The sequence below is a fragment of the Equus przewalskii genome, chromosome 2, assembly GCF_037783145.1.
Source record: "Equus przewalskii isolate Varuska chromosome 2, EquPr2, whole genome shotgun sequence".
Classification (NCBI taxonomy): Eukaryota; Metazoa; Chordata; class Mammalia; order Perissodactyla; family Equidae; genus Equus; species Equus przewalskii.
In genome coordinates this window covers 38,651,473-38,676,333 of record NC_091832.1, presented here as the reverse complement: position 1 = coordinate 38,676,333, position 24,861 = coordinate 38,651,473, and the positions used below count along the sequence as shown (strand labels likewise).

General features: G+C 48.5%; 1 protein-coding gene across 4 annotated transcripts in view; it reads left to right on the top strand.

The window, feature by feature from the left end:
* The first annotated feature begins 5,965 nt into the window (after positions 1-5,965).
* Positions 5,966-24,861, top strand: part of KAZN (kazrin, periplakin interacting protein) — a 1,021,468-nt gene continuing 1,002,572 nt past the window's right edge. For 3 of the 4 annotated variants that reach the window (XR_011535473.1, XM_070602782.1, XM_070602823.1), the window contains exon 1: positions 6,344-7,406. Coding sequence is in view for 3 of the 4 variants with exons in the window: in XM_070602782.1 (XP_070458883.1) it covers positions 7,286-7,406 (121 nt within the window). In the remaining variant the exon portion in view is untranslated. Of the gene's footprint in view, positions 6,160-6,343; positions 7,407-24,861 lie in introns of those variants that run through there. The other variant, XM_070602791.1, reaches the window with a different exon arrangement.

Below are 24,861 nucleotides of genomic sequence, written 5' to 3'. Positions count from 1 at the left end.
TAGTTTCCATTTGTCTTCCAAAATTCTTTACCTCATCCCATTTCCCTGACCATATTAAGCAAACTTGTTAGAGTCTGTATCTGATCCTGGAGTTATCTGCATTACCCTTGGTTCTCCTTCAATCATCTCTTTCTCTTGCTTTGGTCATGTTGTCTTTGTTATGTTTGGTTATTTTTCTCAAACCTACAGAAAATATGCAAGAACAGTACAAAGACCTTTGTCCTTGCACGCCATTTGAGAGTGTGTTGCAGTCATGATGCTCCATCACTCCCAAATATTTTAGGATGCGTTTCCTACACATCAAGGACGTTTGGCTGTTTAACGACAGTACAACAATCACACTCAAAGAATTACCACCATCCCATCGTTACTGTATAATCCACAGACTCCATTCGAGTTTTATTGGAGCAATTCAGCATCACAGGTTGCATTTTGTTGCCCTGCTTCTTTAGTCGTTTTCAGTCTGGAATAGCTCCTCAGATTTTCCAAACTTTTATGACCTTTCCCCTTTTGAAGATATCAGGACGGTTATTTTGTAGGATGTCCCCCAGTTTGGGTTTCTCTGATTTCCCCAGGATTAGATTCATGTAATAGATCTTTGTTAGGAATATTGCAGACGTCAAGCTGAATTCGTCTCATGGCACCCTATTCAATGGTACATGGTTTTGATTTATTCTATTACTGATGATGTTAACTTTGGTCACTTGAGTAAGATGGTGTCTTAATCAGGTTTCCCCACTGTAAATTCACTCCTTTTTCTCTTTGTAAATAATAAATATCTTGTAGGGACATAGTTTGAGACTATAAGTCTACTGTTTCTCATTAAACTTTCATCTACTAGTTTTAGCATTCGTTGATGTTTCTTGCCTGACGTAACTTTGAATGGCTGTCAAATGGCGGTTTTCCAATTATATCATTTTGAGTACATTTATTGGTTGGCATTCTACTATGGAGAAGAGCTTTCTCTCTATCTATGCATTTATTTATGTATTTATGTATATATGTATGTATTCATCCATCCATCCATCCATCTATCCATCCAGATAGACTCATAGATTTGTATTCAATGGGTTAAATTCATTATTATCATGTTTTAGGCTTAAATTATCCTTGATTTGGCCAGTGGGAGCCCCTTTAAGCTGGTTTCCGTGTGCTTTTGGAAGGTATCCATCCATCTCTGAGCATTTTCTTCCTTTCTGGCTGAACAAGATGCAAGTCTCTTCTTGTGTCTTCCTTGCCTCAGCCCTGGAATCAACCAGCTCTGATTCCTTTCAGGCAAGAATGTTTTTTAGAACCTAGATCTTGGTTTCTGTGAAATCTTATTGCTGTTAGGGTGTCACTGCTCTCAGGCCCTCCTAGGGGACAGAATTAGGGAATACAGCATGTATACACCGACATACTACGCACATACGCACACGCCTAAATCTAAATCTGTTTCTTTGCTATATATAGAGATTGAAAACCATGAGTTCACACCAGTACTTATAATTCCTATTTAACTCCATAAATTTCATTCCAGCTTTTCCCTCTTCTGTAACAGCGAGAAATCTGTCTCTTGTTATCTTCGATATGTTTACTTATTTGCTCAGTGACGCCCCCTCCCCGCCCCATATGTAACCAATCTCCTGTTGCTGTCACTCCGTGTCATGCCTTCCTCACCTCCTTGGGCTCCGACCCTCCTGACTCCCTCCTTACCTTACAGATGCCCCTTATCTTGCTTGGGTTCTGACTCAGCATTGGGCTTCACCACCCACACGTTGGGCATGGATTTCTAACTGTCTATCTTGTCCCGTCTTTTGGATTGAATGGAATTATTCAGAATGGAAGGAAGGAAAGTAGATAATTTGGTTCTTTTTGATTTAGTACTGGAACATATATATGAAATTACAGAAATAATTTAAGACCTAACTTTGATGAGATTTAAGACCTATTCCTCCAGAGAAGCATTATGTTGACTTCTGCAGGTTCTGTTGTGACAGAATATAAGGACAATACTATCTCTTTCTGGCCCGAATTTACTGATCACTGAGTACTCTAGCAAAAGGAAGGGTTACCCTTCCACGTGAATTTGTTTATAAATTTAATTAAGCTCCTTTTTGAGCCCATTACTATTTTAGCCTTTGCTACCTTTCAGATTGATGGAATAACTTAGTACCTAGTACTGCATCAGGTCATGATTGTATAACAAGTGTTCCATGAATCCATTCATGTGAAAATCCAGAATAGGGACGTTTACACAGACAGAAAGATTAGAGGTTGTTTAAGCTAAGGGGGATATGTGTGCAGAGGGTGATAGCAAAAGTGTGTGAGTTTCTTTTTGGGGTGATGAAAATGTTCTAACATTGACTCTGCTGATGGTTGTACATATTCATGAATGTATGAAAAGCCACTGAATTGTACACTTTAAATGGGTGAATTGTATGGCATTTGAATTGTATCCAGTAAAACTGTTTAAAAATTTTGTAAAAATAAAGAGATTTATCGTGACTTTCTGGGCAGCTTGAGTCAATATGGAAGCCTTTGTGGAATATGCCGACAGCACAACGTTTCGATGAAATACATAGTGCCTAATTGCAAAGCAGAGAACCGGTAGAACTGTTCATCTTGTAGATTACCTGTTAATGGCTGGGTAATTTTCTGGCTGTGTAATCTTGGGCAAAGGACTGGAATTTTACTAAGCTCGGGTTTTCTCATCTGGGGAGGGAGCAGTTCGTACCTGTTATGGAATGAGAATGTCTGTGGAGCTCACAGTATGGCTCATGGCACGTGGCAGCCTCTACTTAGTGATCTTTTGCTTTGAGATGTGAAGCATCATAAAACCAGTTGCACTGAGCTCAGCGTCGTGTTTTCCTAAATTGTTCTTCGCTTTGCCTTTACCTGTCTGTAACTCCCGGCTGTGGTACTCTGCACCTCTTGGGAACTGTGGGTGATAAGAGCTGACGCACTGAGCCTGATCGGTCAGAGAATTGGCTCTGAACTCTTCTGGAAGTAAGAGTCTCAGCAAACTCAAGGGAGCTCTCTGGGTTAGGTCAACGTAAAGTCTATAGGACTGAAAACGTACCAGGGGAGATCTTAAAAATATAGATAGGACCATTGATTTGAAGTAGGGCTAATTAATGTATATCTTTCCTAATCTAAAGAGCCCTGAGTGGACTTGACAAGCTTTTCAGTATAACAGGACATTTAAACCAGCCTTGCCCGAATGACTTGCTTGTGCCAAAATCCCCTCCCTCCACCCCATCTTTTCTGTCTACTGATGCAAGTCTCACTTCTCTTCTTAGATCCTGCTTGAATGCTTCCTCCCTTAAAAGCTGCCCTGAAGGCCCTAGCCCTAGCCCTAGCCCAGATTGGAGCGACAAGACCTTTCATGACCCATAATTCACAATATGTTCCCACTTGTTGTGGTTACTCATTCTTAGTGTTGATCACGAACACAGAGATTGTGTGTTGTTTCTCTCACTGTCTCCTCTGCCTCTTTCCATGTCCCACCCCTTTTCCGTCTACCTGTGGCTAGCACAGTATCAGGTGGCAAACAAATATTTAAGAAATGATCTTATCAGCACAGATGTAACAAGAGTCTTGTAAGTCGGTTAATGTCTTCTCTGGTGTGGTTTTCTTTTGACCTTTATCTTTGAAGATGCTTTTGATACCTGAACACATCTCTATAAGGAATTGGCTTGTCCTGTAAATGAATGCAGACAGATTTGGTGGAACAGGAAGGCACGCATCCCATATAAAGGGGGCATCTGCTGTTCTAGCTGATTGCTAGCAGGAGACATACAGCCTCAACCCCATCAAATCTGATTTGTCTTGAAAAATGTGAAATCCAGACTTCTTAAAATGTTGGCCACTAATGCTAAAATGTTAACATTGACAGCATAGTATGGGGGAATTAACAGAATGAGAGAGAGCTTAAGAACTGACCCACGTATGTGGAAACTTGATAGATAATAATAGTGGGCCTCAGTGGGGAAAGGATGGGTTGGGAAAAGACGGTTTTGGGAAAACTGACTCACAATCTTAACAAAACTAAGCTAGACCCTACCTTATACCAGACATAAAAAAGCTCCAGATGGATAAAGACTAAGTGTGAAAGGCAAAACTAGAAAGGAGCTGGCTCTGCAACCTTCGAGTAGGGAAGGATGTTTTCAGCAAGACTCACAAACGACTATAAGTCACATAAGCAATGGAGCTGACCGCGTTAGAATGAAGGGTTCTAGTCAGGAAAAGAGGCTGTGGGCAAAACGATCAGCCAGATGACTGACTGGGGGGATATATGGGCAAAGTGTGAATGAACATCTAGCCAAGTCAAGGGACCTGTGCAGATCAACAAGAAAGGCAGAAAACAGAGAAACGCCTGGAAAAATAGGCAAAGGCTACGAACAGGAAACTTCCTGAAGAGGAAGCCTCAGTGGCTAATAAGCTTCTCAAGGAGTGCTCGACTTACGAGTCATTAAGGGAAGACAAATCAAAACAGAGAACTATAACTTTATACCTAATAGACGGCCCAGCTTCCTAATTTTTGCCAACAGTAGTTATTGGCAAATGTGGGGACATGGGAAGCCACGTGCAGACCCAGCGAGAGGGTGAACCAGCAGCCGCTCTTAAGTAGGACTTGGCCGGCTTTAAGGAAATCAAATCTGCATATAGCTTTGAATAATTCCACTCCCGGGTGTGCAGCCGGGGAAACTCTTGCACAGACCCGTCCCTCCCACTTTATACCGCTCAGCCTGGTGTAATAGTCATAGCGCTTCCTCTCGTTCACTCTCAGGGGCCTGACTTGAGTGATATATTGATGATTAACCATTAGGTGGCATCATGACTATGTTCTTGACACTGGCAGGGCATAGGGGGCAACCCAGGTGCCTGATGCTAAGGGAGCAGACAGTAAAACGTGGTAGATTTAGTATAAGAAACATCAGGTAGCAGTGAGAACAAATGGACAAGGTGTACAGAGAAAGGAGGGAAAAACCCATGGTTTTCCAAACAGAAGACATCTGCAGGTTGAATTGCTAGTTTACCTTGGATTTTTTTTTTTAAAAGACAATTTTTTAGAGCAATTTTAGGTTCACAGCAAAATTAAGAGGAAGGTACAGAGATTTCCTATATACCTCTTCCCCACACACATGCATAGCCTCCCTCATGATCAACATCCCCAACCAGATGGTACATTTGTTGTGACCAATGAACCTGCGTTGCATACATCATTGTTACCTAGAGTCCATAGTTTACATTAGAGTTCACTCTTGGTGTTGTACTTTCTATGGGTTTGGATAAACATATAATGACATGTATCCACCATTATAGTATCATACAGGGCACTTTCACTGCCCTAAAAATCCTGTGTTCTCCTCCTATTCATCCCTCTCTTCCCCACAACCCACCTTGGATTTCTTTAGTGGCAGCCCAGCAGTCCATTGCTAGGGTGCATTGAAGCTTACACAGCCAGCCGGGCACGGGAAGCCAATCCATTTCCTGTCCTGCATGGAGCTTCTGCCGTTATCAAGAGATCTGGTCTTCTCCCAACCTTAGTCCTTGATCATCTTAGACCTCAGTTGTCAGAGGGAATGGTCTCTGATGTCCTACAATTTCATGACTTGGAAAAGAACTTGTTCTATGTGAGAAAAGGGACACGCAACAGCTCAAGCTACCTTAAACCATTAACACGAAGTAGATTTCACTGAACTCTTGGAAGTATTTCCAGGTTTCCTCTGCCTTGCCTTACCATCCCAACTTCCTCTGCCTTAACCATCCCAAGTAACCCTCCAAACATCACTGAGTGTACGTCTTGTTGGCAAAGAGCTCGAATGGAAAAGGCTTTTGTTTGAGAGGCTTTCTGGCCTACAAATCAGTTGGAACTTTCCCTCTGTATCTCAAGTACCGAATAGGCCAATGGCTTCTCAACCAAAGTCCTCCTGGGGAAACAGACGTGGGTGCTTTGATTTCTGCTGCCGGGCTGGATCACATTCTCTCTCTTCTGTGGATGTGCTGCTGCCAGCATCCTGACGATGCTGCAGCCGGATCCCCAAGGAAAGTATCCAAAATGCTGGCTGCTGCTGATGCAGCGTCTCTCTAAAGTTAGCACCTTTGTGATCGGCAGATGGAATAGCAAAACAAAGATGCGGGATCACTGAAACAGCTGCTGTAATCATGTGAAAGGTATTTCTCCCTCCCTCCCCTTTTTCCAGAGAAACTGCCCCTTTGGGGTCTGAGCGGGGGACTGATTGTTCTCTGCACAGAATAGGTCTGATTTGGCAAAGATGAAGCACCCAGACTCCCTCTGTGTCACCAGAGTGCCAGGGGGGACGTGTGGCATTTTCCATCTCATCTCTATTTGGTCTTTGCATTTCACTGCTGGCATTCTCCTCTCCTGTGGCTGCCACTTCCTCGGCTGTGGGCATGAAGAGGTTACAGCAGCCGGGAGCCTGCAGGGCTGAGTTAGCACTTCCCTCTGCATCCAGAATATCTCCAAGTAACGGCCCTCTGCATCATGGAAAACGGGGGGCAGTGTGGGCTGGGGGGCCCCCTGCCGTAGGTGGGAACAGGGGCTCTTTAGCCATGTCTCATTCCCCTCCCCACAGCCCAGCAAGGAGGGGGACGCAGCGAGGGAAAGGCATCCGGAGTGAAGGATGATCCAGGGACGCCTCGGTCCCCAGCTGCCCAGTGCCTGTGCTGCGCCCGCCCGCTCTCCGCTCTCCTCGTCTGCGTCTGGCTGCCGGCTGCCCAGGGGCGCACGGACCTGGGACTGCAGCGCTCCGGGTCCAGGCAGACAGAGACCAGGGCTGGAGCTGCCGGAGCTGCGGGCCTGCGAGGCCAGCTCCCTGGGGAGCCTGGGGCAGCCTTGCTCCCTGCCCTCCTCCCTGGAAGGAGACGCCGCGGAGCCGGCAGCGCTCTTCCTCCAGCTGGCGCTGGACGTGGCGGGGGCACCGGCTCTCTCCAGCAGGCCACCAGGCTGAGCAGCTCCGTGTACCCTGCCCCTTCTGAAGCCAGAGTGGGTGACTGAATTCCAGTCACCCCTCCCAGACAAGAGGAAACGACTCCTGTTGGGTAAAACTTAGATTTTCTTTTGCATCTAACTCCTGCAGCTGTCCCAGATCTGCCCAGCCCTACAGGGTTTCATTTTTCCCTTGATTGGTGTTCGAGAAAAACTGCAAGGAGTGGGTGGTGACAGGAAGAAACATTCTAAACTTTGGGGGCGGGGACATCTTCTTGGAAGTGACAGGTAGCCACAGACCAACGACATCATCTGTCACTCGGACACTCTCAGGGGTCTGGACACTGCCACATGACCAACACCAAAGACCCCAGAAGAGCCATGGAATCCACACTGGCGACATCCAGTTCTACCACAGGCCCCGTCACCTTCTCCCACGTCTTCGGTCAGCAGTGCCAACTTATGGAAGCAGGTAGGAAGCGTGTTGTGTGGGAACCGGGGTCCCCAGTGGTGGAGGCCCATGTGTGCGTCTGTGTGTCTGTCTGTATCTCTCCCTCAAAGTAATTTGGAATCTGAGATTCTACTAGCCGGTGACATGATTGCCTGGCATAGTCACTTTGAAGTTTTTAGGACATGCCATGAGACTGAATGTGCTACTTGGGCAGGGTGAGTGAGGGTGCTGGTCTCTGTCTCGTCATCTCTTCTCTGTGGCACCCGGAGGACGAGGGAGGGCGCCTCAGGAGGGATCTGATGACGTGGTGGCTGTGGTCATCTTTTGAGGGCAGATGCCAATGCCAGACTACTCGTCTTCCCATCAGCTTGCGCCTCCCTGTTGTTCACAGTGGTGGTGAAGTCACGCTTCTCTAGTCACCGAGGTATGAACAAGATGCTTGTGACAGTGTCCGCCCCAGGCAGCCTCTCCAAGCCCTTGGCTCTGCTATGGGGATTCCTCACTGGTCTTGGCTCAAGACTTTGTCTTCTAAAGGCTCATGTTGTAAAGAGAAGGGAAAACTTGGTGTGGGCTGCAGCCTGACCCTGTGCCAGCCATCTTGCCAGAATGTGCATTTGGTCACAAAGAAAACCAGGGACGGGTAAATGGCTTGGCGTAAATGGTCACCATGATGGAGCCCACAGACTGGTACTTGATCCGTGCTTATGATTATGTTGGAGTCACATGAGAAATTGAATGCCTGATTCTCTGCTTTATCAGAGTTCATTCCTGTTCTTGGAGAAAGGACCACGTGTTTCTCCAATGGTTTCTTGGGTGTTAAAGTGTTAATTGTGCATTTTGGCAGTGAGTCTCTGGAAGACGGTGAGAAGAGCACTGTATCAGGAGTCTGGGAGCTTGAGTGGGTGTTGATCTTTCACTAGGAGGCTACCTAACTTTGGAAATTGTAGATCCCCTACCCTTTCCCCCTGGGAATCTGTCTCTGGCTGCAAAATAAGAGAACTGAACTTGAGGATGCCTGGTCCATCCAGGCCTTCAATTCTGTGAGCTCAGAGGAGCCCAGTGCAACAGAGCAGAGAAACTGGATCTGGTTTCTAAGAATGGGGTGTGTGTGCACAGAGAGGCGGCTCGTGGAGTGGGTAAACGAGGGCTCTGTTGTTGGAGTGCCTGGGTTTGAGTCCCAGCTTCACCTATCATAAGCTGTGTGACCTCAGACAAGTTACTTAGTTTCTCTGTGCCTCAGTTTCCTCATCTGTAAAATGAGGATAGTAGGCACTATTCATAGGGTCATTGCAAAGATTAAATAAGTTAATGCACAGAAAACCTCAGAACAGTGCCCGGCACCTAGAGAGCACTCGTTTAGTGTCAAGTATTTATGAGTATTTCTAGGGGACGTGGGCAAGCATCCTTCCATGGGCCAGTGGAGGCATCTCTGTTTGCAGAGAGTAGCATAGCTGCCCTCAGTTCTAGAAGATCGAAGCGTTGAGCACTGCCCTCTCCACCCGCAATTTGACGCTGCTTTGTCCAGAAGGTCAAGGCTGTGCCCCTCTACGTGTCCATGGACTGCTTGATCTACAGTGGCTCAGTGGCCCCTACTTCCACACGAGAAGCAGGGCTGGGGGCTTTCCTGGACTGAGGTTTCACATGTCTTTCTACTTCTCTGAAGTCTCGGGGGGAGACAGACTGGGTATCTAACGTGCCTCGATGCTGCCCCTGTGGCTTGATTCTCCAAGTTTCTGGAGGCTCCCAGGCCTAAAGCAGGCCGTGAAATCCTGTCTCCTTTTTAAAAACAATTCCTTATGGCAAGAGAGCAATGCAATGTGGAATAATAATGACCAGCAGTCTCAAGGGAGAATGCTGTCTCTGAAGAAAGGCAAAAGGGAATAATTAACCTCTAAGTCAAAAGCGCTCACTCGATTGGGAGGTGGAAAGGATTGTGAGCAAACATGGATCCAATCGGTATCACAAATGAGATCTCAGATGTACGTGAGAATGACTCCAGGACTCCGGGGGCTTACAGCTGTGTTAACCATGTCTGTTTCTGAGTGAGAGGCAGCTGTCAGTCAGACATATTCACTGAGCACCTCCTATGCGCGCTCTCTGCACGGTGCCAAGAACCGTAGAATCTGAAGATTAAATCACGGTCCTTACTCAAGAAAATGATGATCTAGGTGGTGGTCAATGCAAAGCATAGTGAGGAAGAGAGAATTATAGAGTGTGTGCCTTTCGGGATTCCATTTTTTGAACAACTCTTCCTATATGTTCTACATAAACTATCTTAATTTTCCAAAATCCTAACAATTTCCACAGTCAAAGGAAACACTCAGAGGTCCTGCATGCCTACAGTCACGCAGTTGGGAAGTAGCGAAAGGGGAATGGGAATCCTCATCTGATGTCCGAGACTGTGCCTTTAACCCCAGCAGTGTGTGGTCCCCATGAGGACTTGTGTTGATCCTTGTATCTGTAGGCATCTCATGTCTTAGGAGGAGAAGTTGATTCCTGAGAGATGGAGCAGTCAAGGATGCTTAGTGGGGTGGAGGTGGGGGGATGAGCATAAAAGGGCACATTGAATTAAGGAGGGCAGGGATAGACCCCTGACAACAGAGGCGTAACTGGGCCTGGGGGAAGCTAACGAGAACTTTGACCCAGTTAGTGGTGGTGAGCTTGTGATGGTCTGGGGGTCATGGAAAGAGTATGGACTTCTTTCTCGTTCAGTCCCAATTCAGCTGTTTGCTGGCTGTGTGAACTTGGATGAACCCCAAAGCCCTAGACCAGGGTTGGCAAACTATAACCCTGGGGCCAAATCTGGCCCACCACTTGTCTTTGTAAATAAAGTTTTATCGGTACACAGCCACTCCCATTCATGTACATTTTGTCTGTGGCTACTTTTGTGTTACAAAAATAGAGTTGAGTAGCTATGACCAAATCATGTAGCCTGCAAAGCTGAAAATAGTTACTATCTTTCCCTTTGCAGAAGAAAATTGTGCTGATCCCTGCCCTAGTCCAACATACGTCACACAGAATGGGGGTAAACATAACTTGTGTGGGACAATGGAAAAGGGCTCAAGCCTGAGAATTTGGTTCTGACTCTGCTTCCTTGCTGGCACTTTTGCTGCTACGTGGTGCCTTGTTTTCTCATATCCTCCTCTGAGCAGGAGCTGCTTCAGGAAGCATTTAGAGTAGATCTGAAAGTTCTAGTAAGAATAGAGTTCCCACTGTGTGTCCAGATGTAGCACGTGGGCTGGGCAAGATACGTCTGCCTCCTCTTCGTGGTCGCTCTGCAGGGAGATGGTGCGTTTCCTATTTAGTGGGTGAAGTTTAGATGTCGGCAGAGTTGGGACTTAAACCTCAGTCAGCCAACCCCACAGCCTGTGCTCAAAAAAGGCACTCCTGTGGCTTCTGCAAGGGCTTTTAAAAAATCTGTCTTGCCTTTCTCAACGACTTGGAGGGGAGAGCCGCGTTCTGGCTCTCATGGGTTTTGAGGCTGTTGCCACCCTGTCCCTCTCCAAGGTCCTTCAGCCACTTCAGAATGATTAGTCCTATGAACTGAATTCTCTTCTCTTTCTGACCCTGCATCCCCCTGCCCAAAATTCTTTCCCTTTCCTTTGGTCCCTGCTGTAGTCCAAAATGGTAGGTGGGAAGTTAGCCTGGCCAGGCAAGTGTGACCGATGGAGGCTGCCATTCTCCAGTCTTCCTGCCTGACCTCCTTCAGGTGGGAGCTTAAGGCCACGTTCCCAGGCAGGCCACTGGCCGACTTAACAGTCTCCTGCATCACTCTGGTTTCTACCATTTTACTGAGGATGTTGGGTGGAAATCTGAGGGAATGGGCAGTAGAGTCTCAGGCTGGCGTACTGATAGTCTCTGTATAGCTGAGTAATTTCCTTGTCCATCTGCCCCTTGGCCCCCAAAATGTGACCAGGTGCCCCTCTGACCTGGTGTTGGCTATGTCTCTGTTAAGGGCTCTTGCCTCACCCCTCAGCCTGACAAATGTTTGTTGGGGGACCCCAACTTTCAGGGCATGGCTCCTGGGGACTTCCTCTCTTGCTCTGACTTGCTAAGCTGCTCCCGTGTCATCCTAGTTGATTTCCAGCATTTCCAGCATTTTCACGGGGTTGCTTTGCTTGACTAGAATGTCTGAAGTCATTCTGTCCAATATGTCCTGCTGACACCGCATGCCTCCAGGCCCGGCTCAAGGGGGAGGGTGGAAGAGAGCAGAGGACAGGAGGGTGACACGACGTGAACACCTGGACTGCTTCCGTTTTGCAGCAATCCTGGGTTGCACCTCAGCTGCCACCAAGGTTCCCCATTTGTGCCATCAGTTATGGATCAGTCTCCCGCTCCTTGCCTTGTAGAAACTCAAACATATGCAAGCCATGTCTGTCTGTCTCTCCCTCTCGTAAGTCAGCCTGATACCTGGAGCCTGGGTCTGGTCATCTATTGACTTTATTACCTTGTTCCTGCTGAAAGCTGCCAGCTGAACCCCTGTCCTGCCTTTCGAACAATATAGGGACCCATCTGAACGTATAGCCTCTGTGTGTTTGGAAGCCACTTGCCATATTTATAGCTAAGAGAGGAGAGAACTGAGATTTATGGCATCTGCTGTGAGCTGAGCACATTGGGTGCTTTTGCAGAAGTTAAACAGATGAAGATGAGCAGAGAGGAAAGAGCCCGGCTTCCTGTCTTTCCATCTATGGGAACGGGAACTCAGTTTTAAGGTTTCCTTTTAGATCCCCAAGAGGTGTTTATCTAGGACTTGCTTCTTACCTGGCTGTTACTCTTGTGGGAACAACAATATGTTTTGACATTCTAGGCGAGGAATTATTGTAGCGACTGCTGGCAATGGAGCGTAAGCAGAGCTGACACTGCTGGATGCTTATTCAGGGACGGTGCTTACATGTTACCTAATTTTATCCTTGTCACATCCTTGTAAGGCAAATAAAATCATCCCCATTTTATAGATGAGGAAACTGAGGCCCATAAAGGGAAGTGTTTCTCTTAACTAGTTAGTGGTTGAGCCAGGATTCAAATTCCAGCCATGTGGATCCACGGTCTCTTCTTATTCCTGTTCTTTTGTCAAATTTCCCAGCTCCTCCAGGAATTCAGCTCCAGAAACATTTTTGAACATCCGGGCCAGCAAATAAATTTTTCCCAATGAATGTGGAATCTGCAGTAACGAGTTGATGTCCACCTTCCGGGAGTTTGTAGCTTAAAGGGGGAGTGACCTACGTCTTCCGTGTTTCCACAGTACTATCCATGTTGTGTTGTGGTTCCTGTTCATCGATGCCTTCTCTGTGAGACTCTGAGCTGCCCGGGGTCAGGAACTCTCGTCTTGGTTGCCTTTGAGTTCTCCACGCCTCATGTGGTGTCTGCAGCGTTGCAGTTTTCATCAGTAAGGCACTGACACGTCTGTTTCAAACCAAATCACCTGTCCTTTTACGGGATGGCTGTCATCTTCAAGAGAAGTTCTTTGCGCGATGAAATGGTGTTAGTGGGGTCTGGCAAAGCAAAATTGTGGTCACGTTCATTCTCTTTCAAAGACTAATTCTTCGGAGCCCTCAGGTTAGCTTGTAGACTCAAGGGCAGTGGGAGAAACAGTTTATCCAATAGTCCGTTGAGCTGGTCAAATTGAGGACTCCTAGCCTCTTAAAGGGAAAGAGGTCTACCAGCTGGACATAATGGACAAAGTGGGGGCGCTGGCTGCTCATTGCTCTCTCCCAGCATCTTCTCCCTGCCCAGTCTCTCATCCTCAATACCCAGGTAGGGTTTTCTCAGCATCCTGGTGATCTCCTTAGGATGCGGGCACTGTCAGCAGCACCCCTTGGACCACCTCTTGACCTCAGAAGTCCCCACCCATGATGCATGTATGAGGGAAAGCAGGAACAAGTTGGGTGCGTATCGTGTTGGAATAAGCAGCATGCGCAGGAGCCCTGGCTGTGAGCAGCACAGACTTCTCACAGGTCATTCCGTCAGAAGCAGTGGCTGGTCTCTCATTGACTTATTTTTCCAGAGACCTACTTGTCAGAGGTGGGGGCACATGGTTAGTTGTATGGATTTAAGAGCTTAACTGTGTGGGTTCAAATCCCTGTTCTGCTGTTCATTAGCTGTGTGACCTTGGGCAAGTACCTTAACCTCTCTGTGCCATAGCTTTCTCATCTATAAAATAAGGATAATAGTTTACCTAATTCGTACAGTTGTGGTGAGTCTGGCAATGAGTGAATATGTATAAAGTGTTTATCACAGTGCCTGGCACAGAATGCATTGTCTATGAATATTTGCTATCTTAGTGAGTTTGGGCTGCTCTAACAATACCACGGACTGAGTGGCTAAAGAAATTCACAATTAATTCTCACAGTTCTAGAGGCTGGGCCGCCTGAGGTCAGGGTGCCAGCAGATCTGGTGTGTGGTGAGGGTCCTCTGCCTGGTTTGCAGACGGCTGTCGTCTCGTAGCCTCACATGGCAGAGAGCAGAGAGCAAAGCAAGCTCTCCTTCTGCTTCTTAGAAGGGCACTAATCCCCGTGATGAGGGCCCCACCCTCATGACCTAATCACTCCTAAGGCCATCACACTGGGGGTTAGGAGTCCAACACATGAGTTTCGGGAGCACACACGTTCAGTTCACAACACTGTGCTTATTGTGATTTCCTATCAGCACATTAAGACATTCCTTGTAGTCATGTCTTTGGGACCAGTAAAAAGTTGCTACTTTTTCCCTCTGCTAATCACTGCTGTTTAAAAAAACCCTGAAACTCAACATTTGTTCTTTCCTTGACTCGCAAGGCCAGCAATCACCGCATGGACGAGAACTTCCATCCACCAGTCGCAGAAGGGTGTTTAAAGAAGGTTCACACTGGACCCAGCTTCCCTGGGACGAGCCCAGGTCATGTCTGTCTTTCCGGCATAGTTAGTAACACTATCTGCATTCACTGTCAAGCAAGACCTTGTTTGCGTGATCAGTGACGTGGTGAGCTTTAATAAGGGGCAGCTGCATAAATGACATTCAAATTTTACTTAAAAGGAAAAGTGGAGCATCTGATCTCAGAGGAAGCAGTTTAAGGTTAAAAGACAGTCAGTGGAAGAAGCAAATTTTTGGTTGAAAACAGGAGCCAGGCAGGTCAGGCGAGCTGGGCGCTGCTTCTCAGCCTTACTGTGGGGGTTGCCGGTGTGGCCGGATCTTGTTCTCCAAGAGAAACCTAGAGTCTCGATTTTCCTGCAAAACCTCCCGATGTTTGAATGTGCATTACCTGATGAAAGATTTCACATTCCAGAGGGTCGGACTCGGGCAGCTGTGTCCTGCCTGTGGGCCCCCAGTTTAGGATCTCCAGTTGAAGCCCGAGTTCTCACTAACAGGTCTCTTGTTCCAGCCTCAGTCGTATTCCTACTTTGTTATCCTGTTCCCTCGCCTTTCCTTGAATAAAATAAAAGCTTTTGATGGAGGCCCCAACTCTGGTTCTTGTCCATATTCCCTTATACAACAAACATGGTCTGCTGGGGCCGAGTAGTGTCCCAGCCCTGGGGCTTCTGAGCACCCCTTTGTGAGATAGCCGACCATTGGGCGTTGTGATAAATGTGTTTTTCTTGAGCTATTGGTGTTTTCTCCCTCGTCTTAGCTGTGGGAACCTGGATAAGACTTAGCAGCAGATGGGGAATATAAACAAAGGTGGAACATAATCCTGAGGCTCCAGGGCATGCCAACTTTCGGCTGAGGTGAAAATGCTGGGACAAAACGACAGGTAGATTTTCCTGCTGGGAGCTGGTCTAGGGGGTACCGAAAGCCCAGCAAGGAGAGGACGAGAAAGGTGCTTTTCTTGCCCGGGGTAAACCTCACCTTTAGACTTGGTCTCGTTCTTGGACACACTAGTTGACTAGCTTAACTTCCTGTGGGCTGTTCTCATTAGGTCCAATGTGGTTACCTGAACCAGCTTCTGAGAAACCCAAGATTTGTTTCTCCTCATCTCCTCCTCATCAGATAAACATTTAACGCGAGGGCAAAGCTCGGACCCGGACAAGCTTCTCCCACCTCTTCCCAGATGAAATGGAGCGGCTGTGGGTTTAACAGATCGGGAAGAAAAGCACATTCCTCAGGGCTGGTCCCCCTCTGAGGTGGCTGGTGGGTGAGTGAGGCCCAGCCCACAGCGCGAATCGCTGGGCGAGAAAGAAGCGAGGAGTGTTTCCACATGGTCAGCAGGAAACCCCAGAGCAATAAGGATCACTTGAAGACCTGACACTGACAGTGTGATATTTGGAGTAGGGGAGATTGTAAAAGGCTGTGGAAACGCAAAAATAATCCTAGTACTAGTGATGTATTAGTATCCCCACCCTTCCCTCGTCTTTTATAGTGGTGACTTTTAGACCTTGATGAATAACCCATTTCCTGTTTTACTGTAGTCTTACACAATGTCTTTCTTTTGGTCGTCAGCTCCTTTGACCAATTCCGATCTCATCTATCCTTCTAAGGATGTAAGGAATAAGCTAGATGGAACAGACATAGTCTGGGCTTTTCCTGGAAAGGTAAATGTGCTTTCGTTCGTCCTTCGTATCAGCTGTCCCCTCTAGTGCCTGTATTTACCTTTTGTTTTAATCTTCAGGGTCTAGCATGTCGTTAGGAGGGGGACCCAGCCTCAGACACCAAGGAGAAGATCCGTCCGGAGGGCTCCCAGCTCAGGAAGACGACAAAGCCGTGAGGGCAGCCGAGTGCCCAGGCTCGGCTCCGCTTGCATTCTGGGACTTCTGGAAACTTGAAATCTTCTCTTTGATCTTCTTGAAGTCATTATCTGTTACAAAGAGTGAGGACTAGTTAGGACACTTGAAAAGGGGACCAGTTTGGAGACTAGAGTAAAGGTGAGAGGGTGGAGGTGCTTTCCCTACTTACTGGTCCAGGGAACCAGAAGGTTGATGGGCTGGGGGAAGACAGCCAATTCTTGGGAGAGATTTAAAGGGACTGCAAGCTGCTCTGAGAAGGAATGCTCCTGGGGACTCGAAAAGGCCAGAGTCTTGGCCTTATTCCAAGATGAGAAGTGAGTCTCGAAAGGAACTTACACCGTGGGGCCCTCTGAATCTCTGGGGAGACGGCAGCCCCAGTCAGGAGCACCAGGGATGAGAGGGCTCCAGGAATGGTCAGAACTCCTGGCCTTTGGTCAGAAGGGACACATGGGCCACCCCTCAGGGCTATGGGAGACCAAGAGGTCTACCAGGGAAGGGAGAAAGGTCTGTTTAGGGACAAGGCAAGGTCCATCTCCTGATTAGTGCTCCAAATGAAGCAGGTGTCCAAAGGGCTGGGAGGAGGGGCTCGAAGTGGGTCTAGCTAGAGGAGCGGAGGGTGGGGAGGCAGGAGGCAGAGCTGAGATGTGCCCTGGGACATCGGGTGCCAGCACACACCTTCATCGGCACAGAGGAAACCTATAGTGCTGAGACAGGTGAAGAAGGAAGTGGTGTCTGAGGGAGAGAGCCCCCCACACCTCCTCCCCGCCTCCACCAGGCAACACCCCACCCCAGTTAAGCTGGGAGCATTGTAGGGAGAACTCCAAGGTCTGAAGATTGGATTCTAGAGACCCGGCTGGTGACAGGTGAGATGGTCATCAGTGGTAGGGCCCAGGCTATGGTGGAGACCAGGACCAGCCACAGAAAGGACTCTGTGGAAGGACCTCCAAAAGTTTTGGAGGTTTATTGGCCGATGTTATTGGATGACATCAGCTGGAGATAGATTTCTGGGTTGGCTTATTTTCCTCTCAGCATTTTGGGCATGATATTTCTGTTTTCTGGCTTCCATGGTTGCTGTGGGCCTCTACTGATCTTGGAGTCCTTCTCTGTAGGTGATCTGCCTTTTCTATGGATTTGCTTTTGGCATCTTTGTCCTGGCAAAGGACAAACGGACCAAGAGATTACTAGGTCATGGGGCTGGCCCCGTGGCCGAGTGGTTAAGTTCGCGCGCTCCGCTGCAGGCGGCCCAGTGTTTCGTTAGTTCGAATCCTGGGTGCGGACATGGCACTGCTCGTCGGACCACGCTGAGGCAGCGTCCCACATGCCACAACTAGAAGAACTCACAACGAAGAATACACAACTATGTACCGGGGGAGCTTTGGGGAGAAAAAGGAAAAAAAAATAAAATCTTTAAAAAAAAAAAAAAAAAAAAAAAAAAAAGAGATTACTAGGTCATGCTTCTTGTGGCTCTTTGGAAACTAAGACTCACCAGCTCGTGGGAAGACCATTGCAGAGTAGAACTCCCTGTGTCCTGAGGTGACGTGTGAAGTGGTAAATGATGGCTTCCTGGCTCTGTTAACCCAGGGGAAAGAAACAGCCTACGTGGGTGGTTTTTGTTTCTACTTGTCTTGAAGTCGTATCCCTCTTCCCAGTTAGTGTCTGGAAACTTGATGGAAAGGTTCACAGCTGGAATTCCCCCCTGAGAGCTTATCTCCACCTTAAATGGAACTTTCTAGAACCACAGGGCACCCCCTCCAGGCCCACAGTTCCACTGAAGGCTGGAATGTGCTTTGTGTCTTTCCCACCGGTATCAGGGATCAGCATGCTGGGTCTCTCCACAATGACACCGAGTGGCCCCTGGGGAAGTCCCCTGAGAGTTGTGTCAGGGGTTTGGCAGGGTGAGATCTAGGAGCTAAATTCAGTGTTAAGCTGGCAGGGGCTGGCAGAGAAGATTCCTGCCCAGGGCTGCAGGCCCGGACATGGCAGAAGGAGAGGCAGAATTCAGGACAGGGCCTTCTGAGGGGTGTGTACCTGTGTGTGTGTAAGCAAGGAGGGGTCCTGCAATGACCTAGGCTGGCGTCACCTGTGTCCCCGCCACCCTCAGGTCCAAGCCCTCCTCCTCTCTGGGGACAGATTCTAGAGGGAACTGGTCCCCGGAGCCATTGATATTATCTCCTTGTCCAGCAGGCCTTCCGCAAACAAACCAAACTTCTGCCATCCCCACCCAGTCTTCAAATGTTTTCTGGGAAACATGAGACCGAATTAGTCTGGCCACCTTCAAGTTGGATTCTGGAGAAAGCTCAATTTCCCAAGGAGAAGTTTCTGAATGGGTTTGGGACTAACTTCTCCGACTGCAACATTTTTGGACTTAGATGGTAATTCTGGTGCCCAAGCCAGGGGAGATTATGAAATTGTGTAGTTCACAGAGAACAAGAGGATGTGCCCATCCTAAACTAGAGTTGATTCTCTAGGAGGATCACTGGGGTCTCAAGAAAGCGATACCCATACACAAATTTCTAATACAGATTAGCAGTTGTAGAAGCCACAGCAGACCATGTCCAGAGCCTTTGCTCTCCGCTGGCCTGCAGAAATGGAATAATTTAGATTACAGAAAGCTCTGGCCACGTTTTAGCAACCGGTCAATTTTTCTGCTTGAAACAGAATTCCTGGACTTTGTTTTGTGTGAAGACATAGTTTATTTTTAGGTCCATCGGGGAGCCAGTGATGTGGGTAGCTCAGAAGACTGGCCTGCCAGTGCAACACAGGCCCCATTAACATGTTGTCTGGTGGCCTGGAAAGACTCTCCTGCCTGCTCTAGCATGAAGGACCAGCCAGTTGCCTTTGAGGGTGATGAGAAAGGTCATGAGAAAGTTGGAGGGTTTCAAAAGAGTGCAGGCTTGCCTGCACAGAGCCTATTGCCAGAGGCCCCAGTTTAGCCCTTGGGCCTGACGACTCTTTGGCTAAGAAAGCTCCAGCTGAAATGGCTCATTCCCCTGAGTACTAAGTGTTCATTAAAAATCCCACTTTGTCAGATGGTACCACCCTGGCTGTCCCCAATTTAAACAAAAGTTCCTTTGTGGCCACTGGCCCTTGTGAGTAGACCCTTGGGGCCATGCTGAGGCCAGAAGGCAGCTGGTGGAGCCTTTGCAGCCTTTCTTGGTAAGGAGGTGATCACTGGTAAATGAGCCCAGCACGGCACAAGAAGAACCCTATGCTATCATCTGGTCCCTCGGTAGATTAAAGAATTGTGATGTCTGCGCTTCACTTTCCAGGGTCATAAACTTCCCAAGTGGTGAACAGGCCTGAGCTAGGACGCTGAGTCGCAGAAGCTGCCGTGTTGCAGAAGTCTGTCGCTGTGGGACCTGTGCTCACTCCAATGACACAGCTGTTAGGACCTCCGTGAGCTGGAGGAGAACTTAAAGTAAACATGAGTTTTTTAAGACCCAAGAGAGAAAGGACAAGGCCACTCACTGGGCTGCCTTCTTTTGCAAAGCGGGTAGAACTTGCAGGTTTGCTCTTCTCCAGGTTCTTATGACCTGTAGACGGATGAAATCTGCTGGTCAGCACAGTAAGGAGGTACCTTCTCCTACGAGAGCTCTCTACGGGAGAAAAGACGGGCCCTTGGGTGGAATTTAGGTGTGGAAGTTTCTTAATGCAAACACAAGGTGACTGAGGATCCTAGCATCCACCTTGAGTTGGGCGACTGGTGGACACCATTTAATTGCGCTGGGTCTTTAGCAGCAACAGCAAAGTGTGTGTCTGCAAGGGAGATTACAGTCCAGGCCACACTGGGGCAATTTCAATGCATGACTCTTCATTGGGTCTCTCTCCCTCCTGGGATGCCTGACATTAAAAATGTCTGTAAACCTACGAAAGGCGGGAGCATCCTTCAGGGGCAGGAGGACCAGGAGGGAGGAGTGGGTCTCCCTCTCTTTCCAGGTGGTGAGGGGAGGGCCGAGTCTGGTCTTGGAGGATGGAAAGGTTGAGAATGAGAGAGAATCTGCCTAGGTCTGTTCTAGCTCCGTCAGGGTTTTTCCCCCTAAATGGTGTTCTTGCACCTGCTTTCTTGCCCACCTGTTCCTCCGTCCACATTATCTTCAGAGAATCACAAATCAATATTCATTACTTTGGCTTATTCAGGATAAAATGTCTTTCTTGGCGTCTTGTGATTAAAGCCTGGTTTGAAAATGTAGTGGGACTAATTAAGCATTTATAAGGGGAGGAGAACACTTCTGCCAGCCTTGTGGAAAGATTGTCTGAGCTAAGACCTGTGAGAATAAGGGGGATGGGGATTGCCAGGGATGGAAATGCGGGTGGGAGACCGGCAGCAGCTCTAGCCCGTTTCCTGGGCTGGCCTTAGGAAACGCATTGCAAGTGTTGAGTGTGGGGAGCCCTCATTCAGACCCCATGGTGGTCGTCAGCCTCACCCCTGCGAGCTGGGATGGCTGACCAGGAAGGGCCCTGATGCTACCCCTGAAAGCGGACATTCGGACTGGCCATTCAGATGGTGCCAACTCCCACCTCACGTCTGGAGGCTTTTCCATATGGAAAGAGATTATAATCCTTCACGGTCGACGCAGGAGGGTGGGGATTCTCCTGCTTTCTGATGCCAAAGGAGACTATTGCTTCTCTCGAGGGCTGTAACGATCCTGCCATTTTGAAAATCCTCTTTTTAAAATCCATCCCGCGACCTCCACAACCTCAGAGGCTCAAGCAGAAACATTTTGAGTAGAAAGCTATGTCCTCCAAGTCAAAAATTTTATAAGGCATGACACCGCTCTGCAAAGCGAGAAGAACTGAATGCCAAAGACGGTTGTCAGCCGGAAGTTGGGGTTACATTTGGACCCCCAGAAGTCCCTTCTAAGTGATTCCACAAGAGCATCGAAGTTTAGGGCAAGGGTTTGGTGTCACATCTGAGTTTGAGCTGTGCTCTGCTGTTATTGATTATGTGACTTTGGTCAAGTTATTTTTTCCCTATTACTATTATTTTAACAACAACTTCCAAACTGCAGTTTTTATGCAAATCGGTGATGGTATTTTCATAAGGTAGGCACTATGAGGATGATCAAAAGTGCATGGAAAGTCTTAGAGGAACAATGTCAGCGACCAAAGGCAGCCTCTGAGTGGAGCCCCTGGCGCACAGAGAAAGCCATCTTCCTGGTGAGCACCTGGGACCTCCATTCTCTTGGGTCAGAAGAGAGCTCCACGCTTTCCTCCCAGGCCTGAGGAGCCCGTTGCGGGTCCTCTCGAAACCCTGGTTTATGGGGCTGCTTTGGTGGCTGCGGAGCTGGTGATCTGTCCAATTCCTATGTAAGCACACACTTGACAAAGACTATATGAATCTGTCACTTGACAGGATAAACAGGCACCATTTAATACCCTCCCGTCACCTCGACTTCCAGGGCTAGACTGGGGCGAGGGCCCAGCTCCTCCTGCTCCCGGGTCTGTGTTAACACCCGCAGGATTGTTGCTTGTCTAAAGGGGAAATGAAGACGTGCGTTGGAAAAAATCAGATAAAACTGATGAAGGGTTGACTAGAGTTTCCCTAGCTGTAAAAATGAAATCCCGTCTAACACAAATTCTCTAATTCCATCCAAGATTTACCTACGGGCCAAGCACCACAGAGAACCAGAAGAGAAGCTGGCTGGTCCAGGAGTTGGGTTCGACTGGAGTTGCAGCTCTGCCTGACTGCCCCGCTGGGCGTGGGGGCTGAGGCGAGGGCGCTGGAACCACCCGTGATGCTATATGAGGACTGTGAGGGGAATTTACTAAGCACCTAAGTGTTTCCTCAAGACAGGGCATTGTGGGGCTTAGTGCTTGCTTGCTCGGGTGGACAAACATTGGCAACAACGGAGGATCAGCAGGTGAGAGGGGAGGGCCTCCCAGAGGTGGAGGCTCAGGGGTGTTCTGGTCAGGCAGGGACCTGTGGGAGGCGGTGGGTCTTGACGTGGATCTTTCCGGACACCTTGTGCTGTGGGTTTGGTCTCCGTGGCAGGAGTCCCAAGCTCCCCCCGGCCTACGGTGGAGCGCCTGGAGGCAGCAGTTACTTGCTCCCCAGCGCTAGCCCCGTGAATGCAAAGGCTTTGGTTAGATCCTAGGAGAGTTCTAGGCAGTGCGAGGTCAGGAATTGATTGTGCGGCTACACTGTCCCCTCCAGGGCTTCTCCTTTTCCAGCAAGGTGGTTCTCAAGGACTCGCAAGCCGGCTGGTTTTCTTGTGGCCTCTGGGGAGATGGATAAGAATAACCCTGCTATTCGTGGCTCTGCCGTCAGCTCTCCCTTTGGCTAGGACGTCTTGAACTTTTCCAAGTCAAGCCTACTTTGGCCATGCAAGAGACCTCGGGGGTGATGATCCTTCTTGGGGTGATTTTTTGACTTCAGCATTTCAGTCACTTGGGAAGTTTGTTTAAAATGCAGACTCGTGGCTCTGCCCCAGAAATTCTGCTTGTGAGGTCGCACGGCTGGCCGGTTTAATCTACTCGACAAGAACCCCGAGGAGCTCCTGCTACAGGTGGTTTGAGGATCAGGATCCTGGTGCAGTGGTGTTCAAAGTCAGTCCCAGACCACTGTCACTCGGGACCTTGTTAGACATGCAGATTCTCAACCCCACCTCAAATCTACCGAATCGGAAACTCTGGGGTGGGGCCCATAAACGGGGTTCCACCAAGCCCTCCTGGTGATTCTGACACATGCTAAGGTTTGAGAACCAAAGCCCTGGAGTTTGCAGCAACCGAAGATAGCTGAGTGAATTTCAAGCTCCACTCGCATATCATTTGCTCCTGGGGATGGGCCACCAAATACCAGTAGGAGCAGGCAGGGACTAATTTTGGTGAGGTACCAATCTGGTGGTATTAACAAATTGCGAGGAAACTAAAAATTATAAGAAAACTCTTCGTTCCTAGATGACCACTGCCCTCTGCCTGATGAATGCTGGCTTTGTGAGCCTGGCGAGATACTGACCCCTCCTGAGTGTCAGTTTCCTCAGCTGTAACATGGGGAGAGTGCAATATCACCATCTACCTCAAAAGTGTCAAAACTTGTATGAATTCCACAAAACAGTGCCTGGAACAGAGCTACTAATATTTGCTGGAGATCTTGTGGCAGACAGAATTCTAAGACAACCCCAAGATTCCCTCCCCCTGGTGGGCTGTGTCTGTGAGGGTGATGGGCTGTCACTCCTTGGTTGGGTGATGCTGTAAGCAGCTGTGTCATGAGACACATGCGTCAAAGACCTCCTGAGGGAGGCCCCAGGAGCTGTGAGTGATCCTTGAATAGCAGGTAGCAAGAAAACGGGGACCTTAGTCCTACAGCCACCAGGAAATAATTCCTGCCAGCAATTGGAATGAGCTTGGGAGCAGATTCTTTCTCCAAACTTTCAGATGAGAACACAGACTGGCAGATAGCTTGACTGGTGCTTGTGCTGTGCCTGGACCTCTGACCCATGGGAAGAGAGATAATAAATGGGAGTTGCTTCATCTGTTAATTTTGTGAAAATTTGTTACACAGGAATAGAAAATACACACAACTGTGTGTGTATTTATGTATATATATGCATACACGCATAATACACATAGGCATACGTAAACACACACACACACACACACACACACACACACACACACACACACACCCCTCCCTCCCTGCAATCTGCAATCAGCAGGGTTCCTGTGGTGGAATCAGAAGAACCTTAGTGACCCTTTGGGTGGGTGGTGAATGGCACAGTACCTGGGGACCACCATACTTTTAGGGGCTTACAAAATTGTTTTAATTTCTTTTAAAATCAGAAGAAAAAAATGTGCTTTAGGTTGACAAAAATGTGTTAGTATATAATATTATATATTAAAATACTGATGTATTTGTCTTCAAATACCAACACAGTCATAACCTCTAATTTCAAATATTTTTGTGCAAGAAGGGGCCCACAAAGCAAAAGTGTCTAGGGCCTGTGAAAGTCGTATGTGGCCCCTGGTGGATGGCGGGGGTCCTGTCCTCCCCATGGGTGTCTCTCCACTTCCTCCTCCTTCCCCACTCGGCCCCCAGACCTGGCGCTGTGCATGCGAGCTTGCTCCCCTCCCTCCTTGCCCTCTGTTTCTACCCCAACTTGGGCCATCTCTGATCTGGAGGCCCTTCCAGATGAAGGGGGAAGTGTGGGAGAGGGCCCAGGGCGTGAAGTCACATGCCTTGATGTCCCCTTTGTAGCACTGGGGAGAGATGTAGATTTCCAGGAGCGAGGGTCTTCTGGGCTGAGCTTCGGTCATGAGCTCACCTATTCTGATGGGAGAGTAGGGCCCCCGGGTGGACAGGGTGGCCGAGGGGTGCCTCCTCAGAGCGGTGTTTGCCTGGAGGAGGAACGAGGCCAGGCAGCAGGTGTTGGCTTCAGCTATCTTCTGGCTGGTGTTTTCTGGTTGTCTCATGCGTGTCTGTCTTACATCCGCACAGGGACCCTGAGGGTCGGGGAGAGGGGCTGTGTCTTAGCCCCCAACAGCCTAGTGCACATAGTAGGGGCCCAAAGACACTCTCATGAACAGTCATCTTTTCCACCATTCAGCAGTCCTGTGTGCCAGGGGCTACGTATAGGAGTGAACAGGACCAACAGGATCTGTGTCTTCTTGCTGCTCACAAAACAGCAGAGGAGACCAATGTTAATCAGACCACACAAATATGTGTGGAATTATAATCACGGAGCGTGCAAGGGCCCTGAGGCTGGGAGGATCATGGCACGCTGGACGAGCAGCAGGGGGCCCTGTGCTGGGGTGGAGGGAGAGAAGTTGGAGAGGGAACTGGG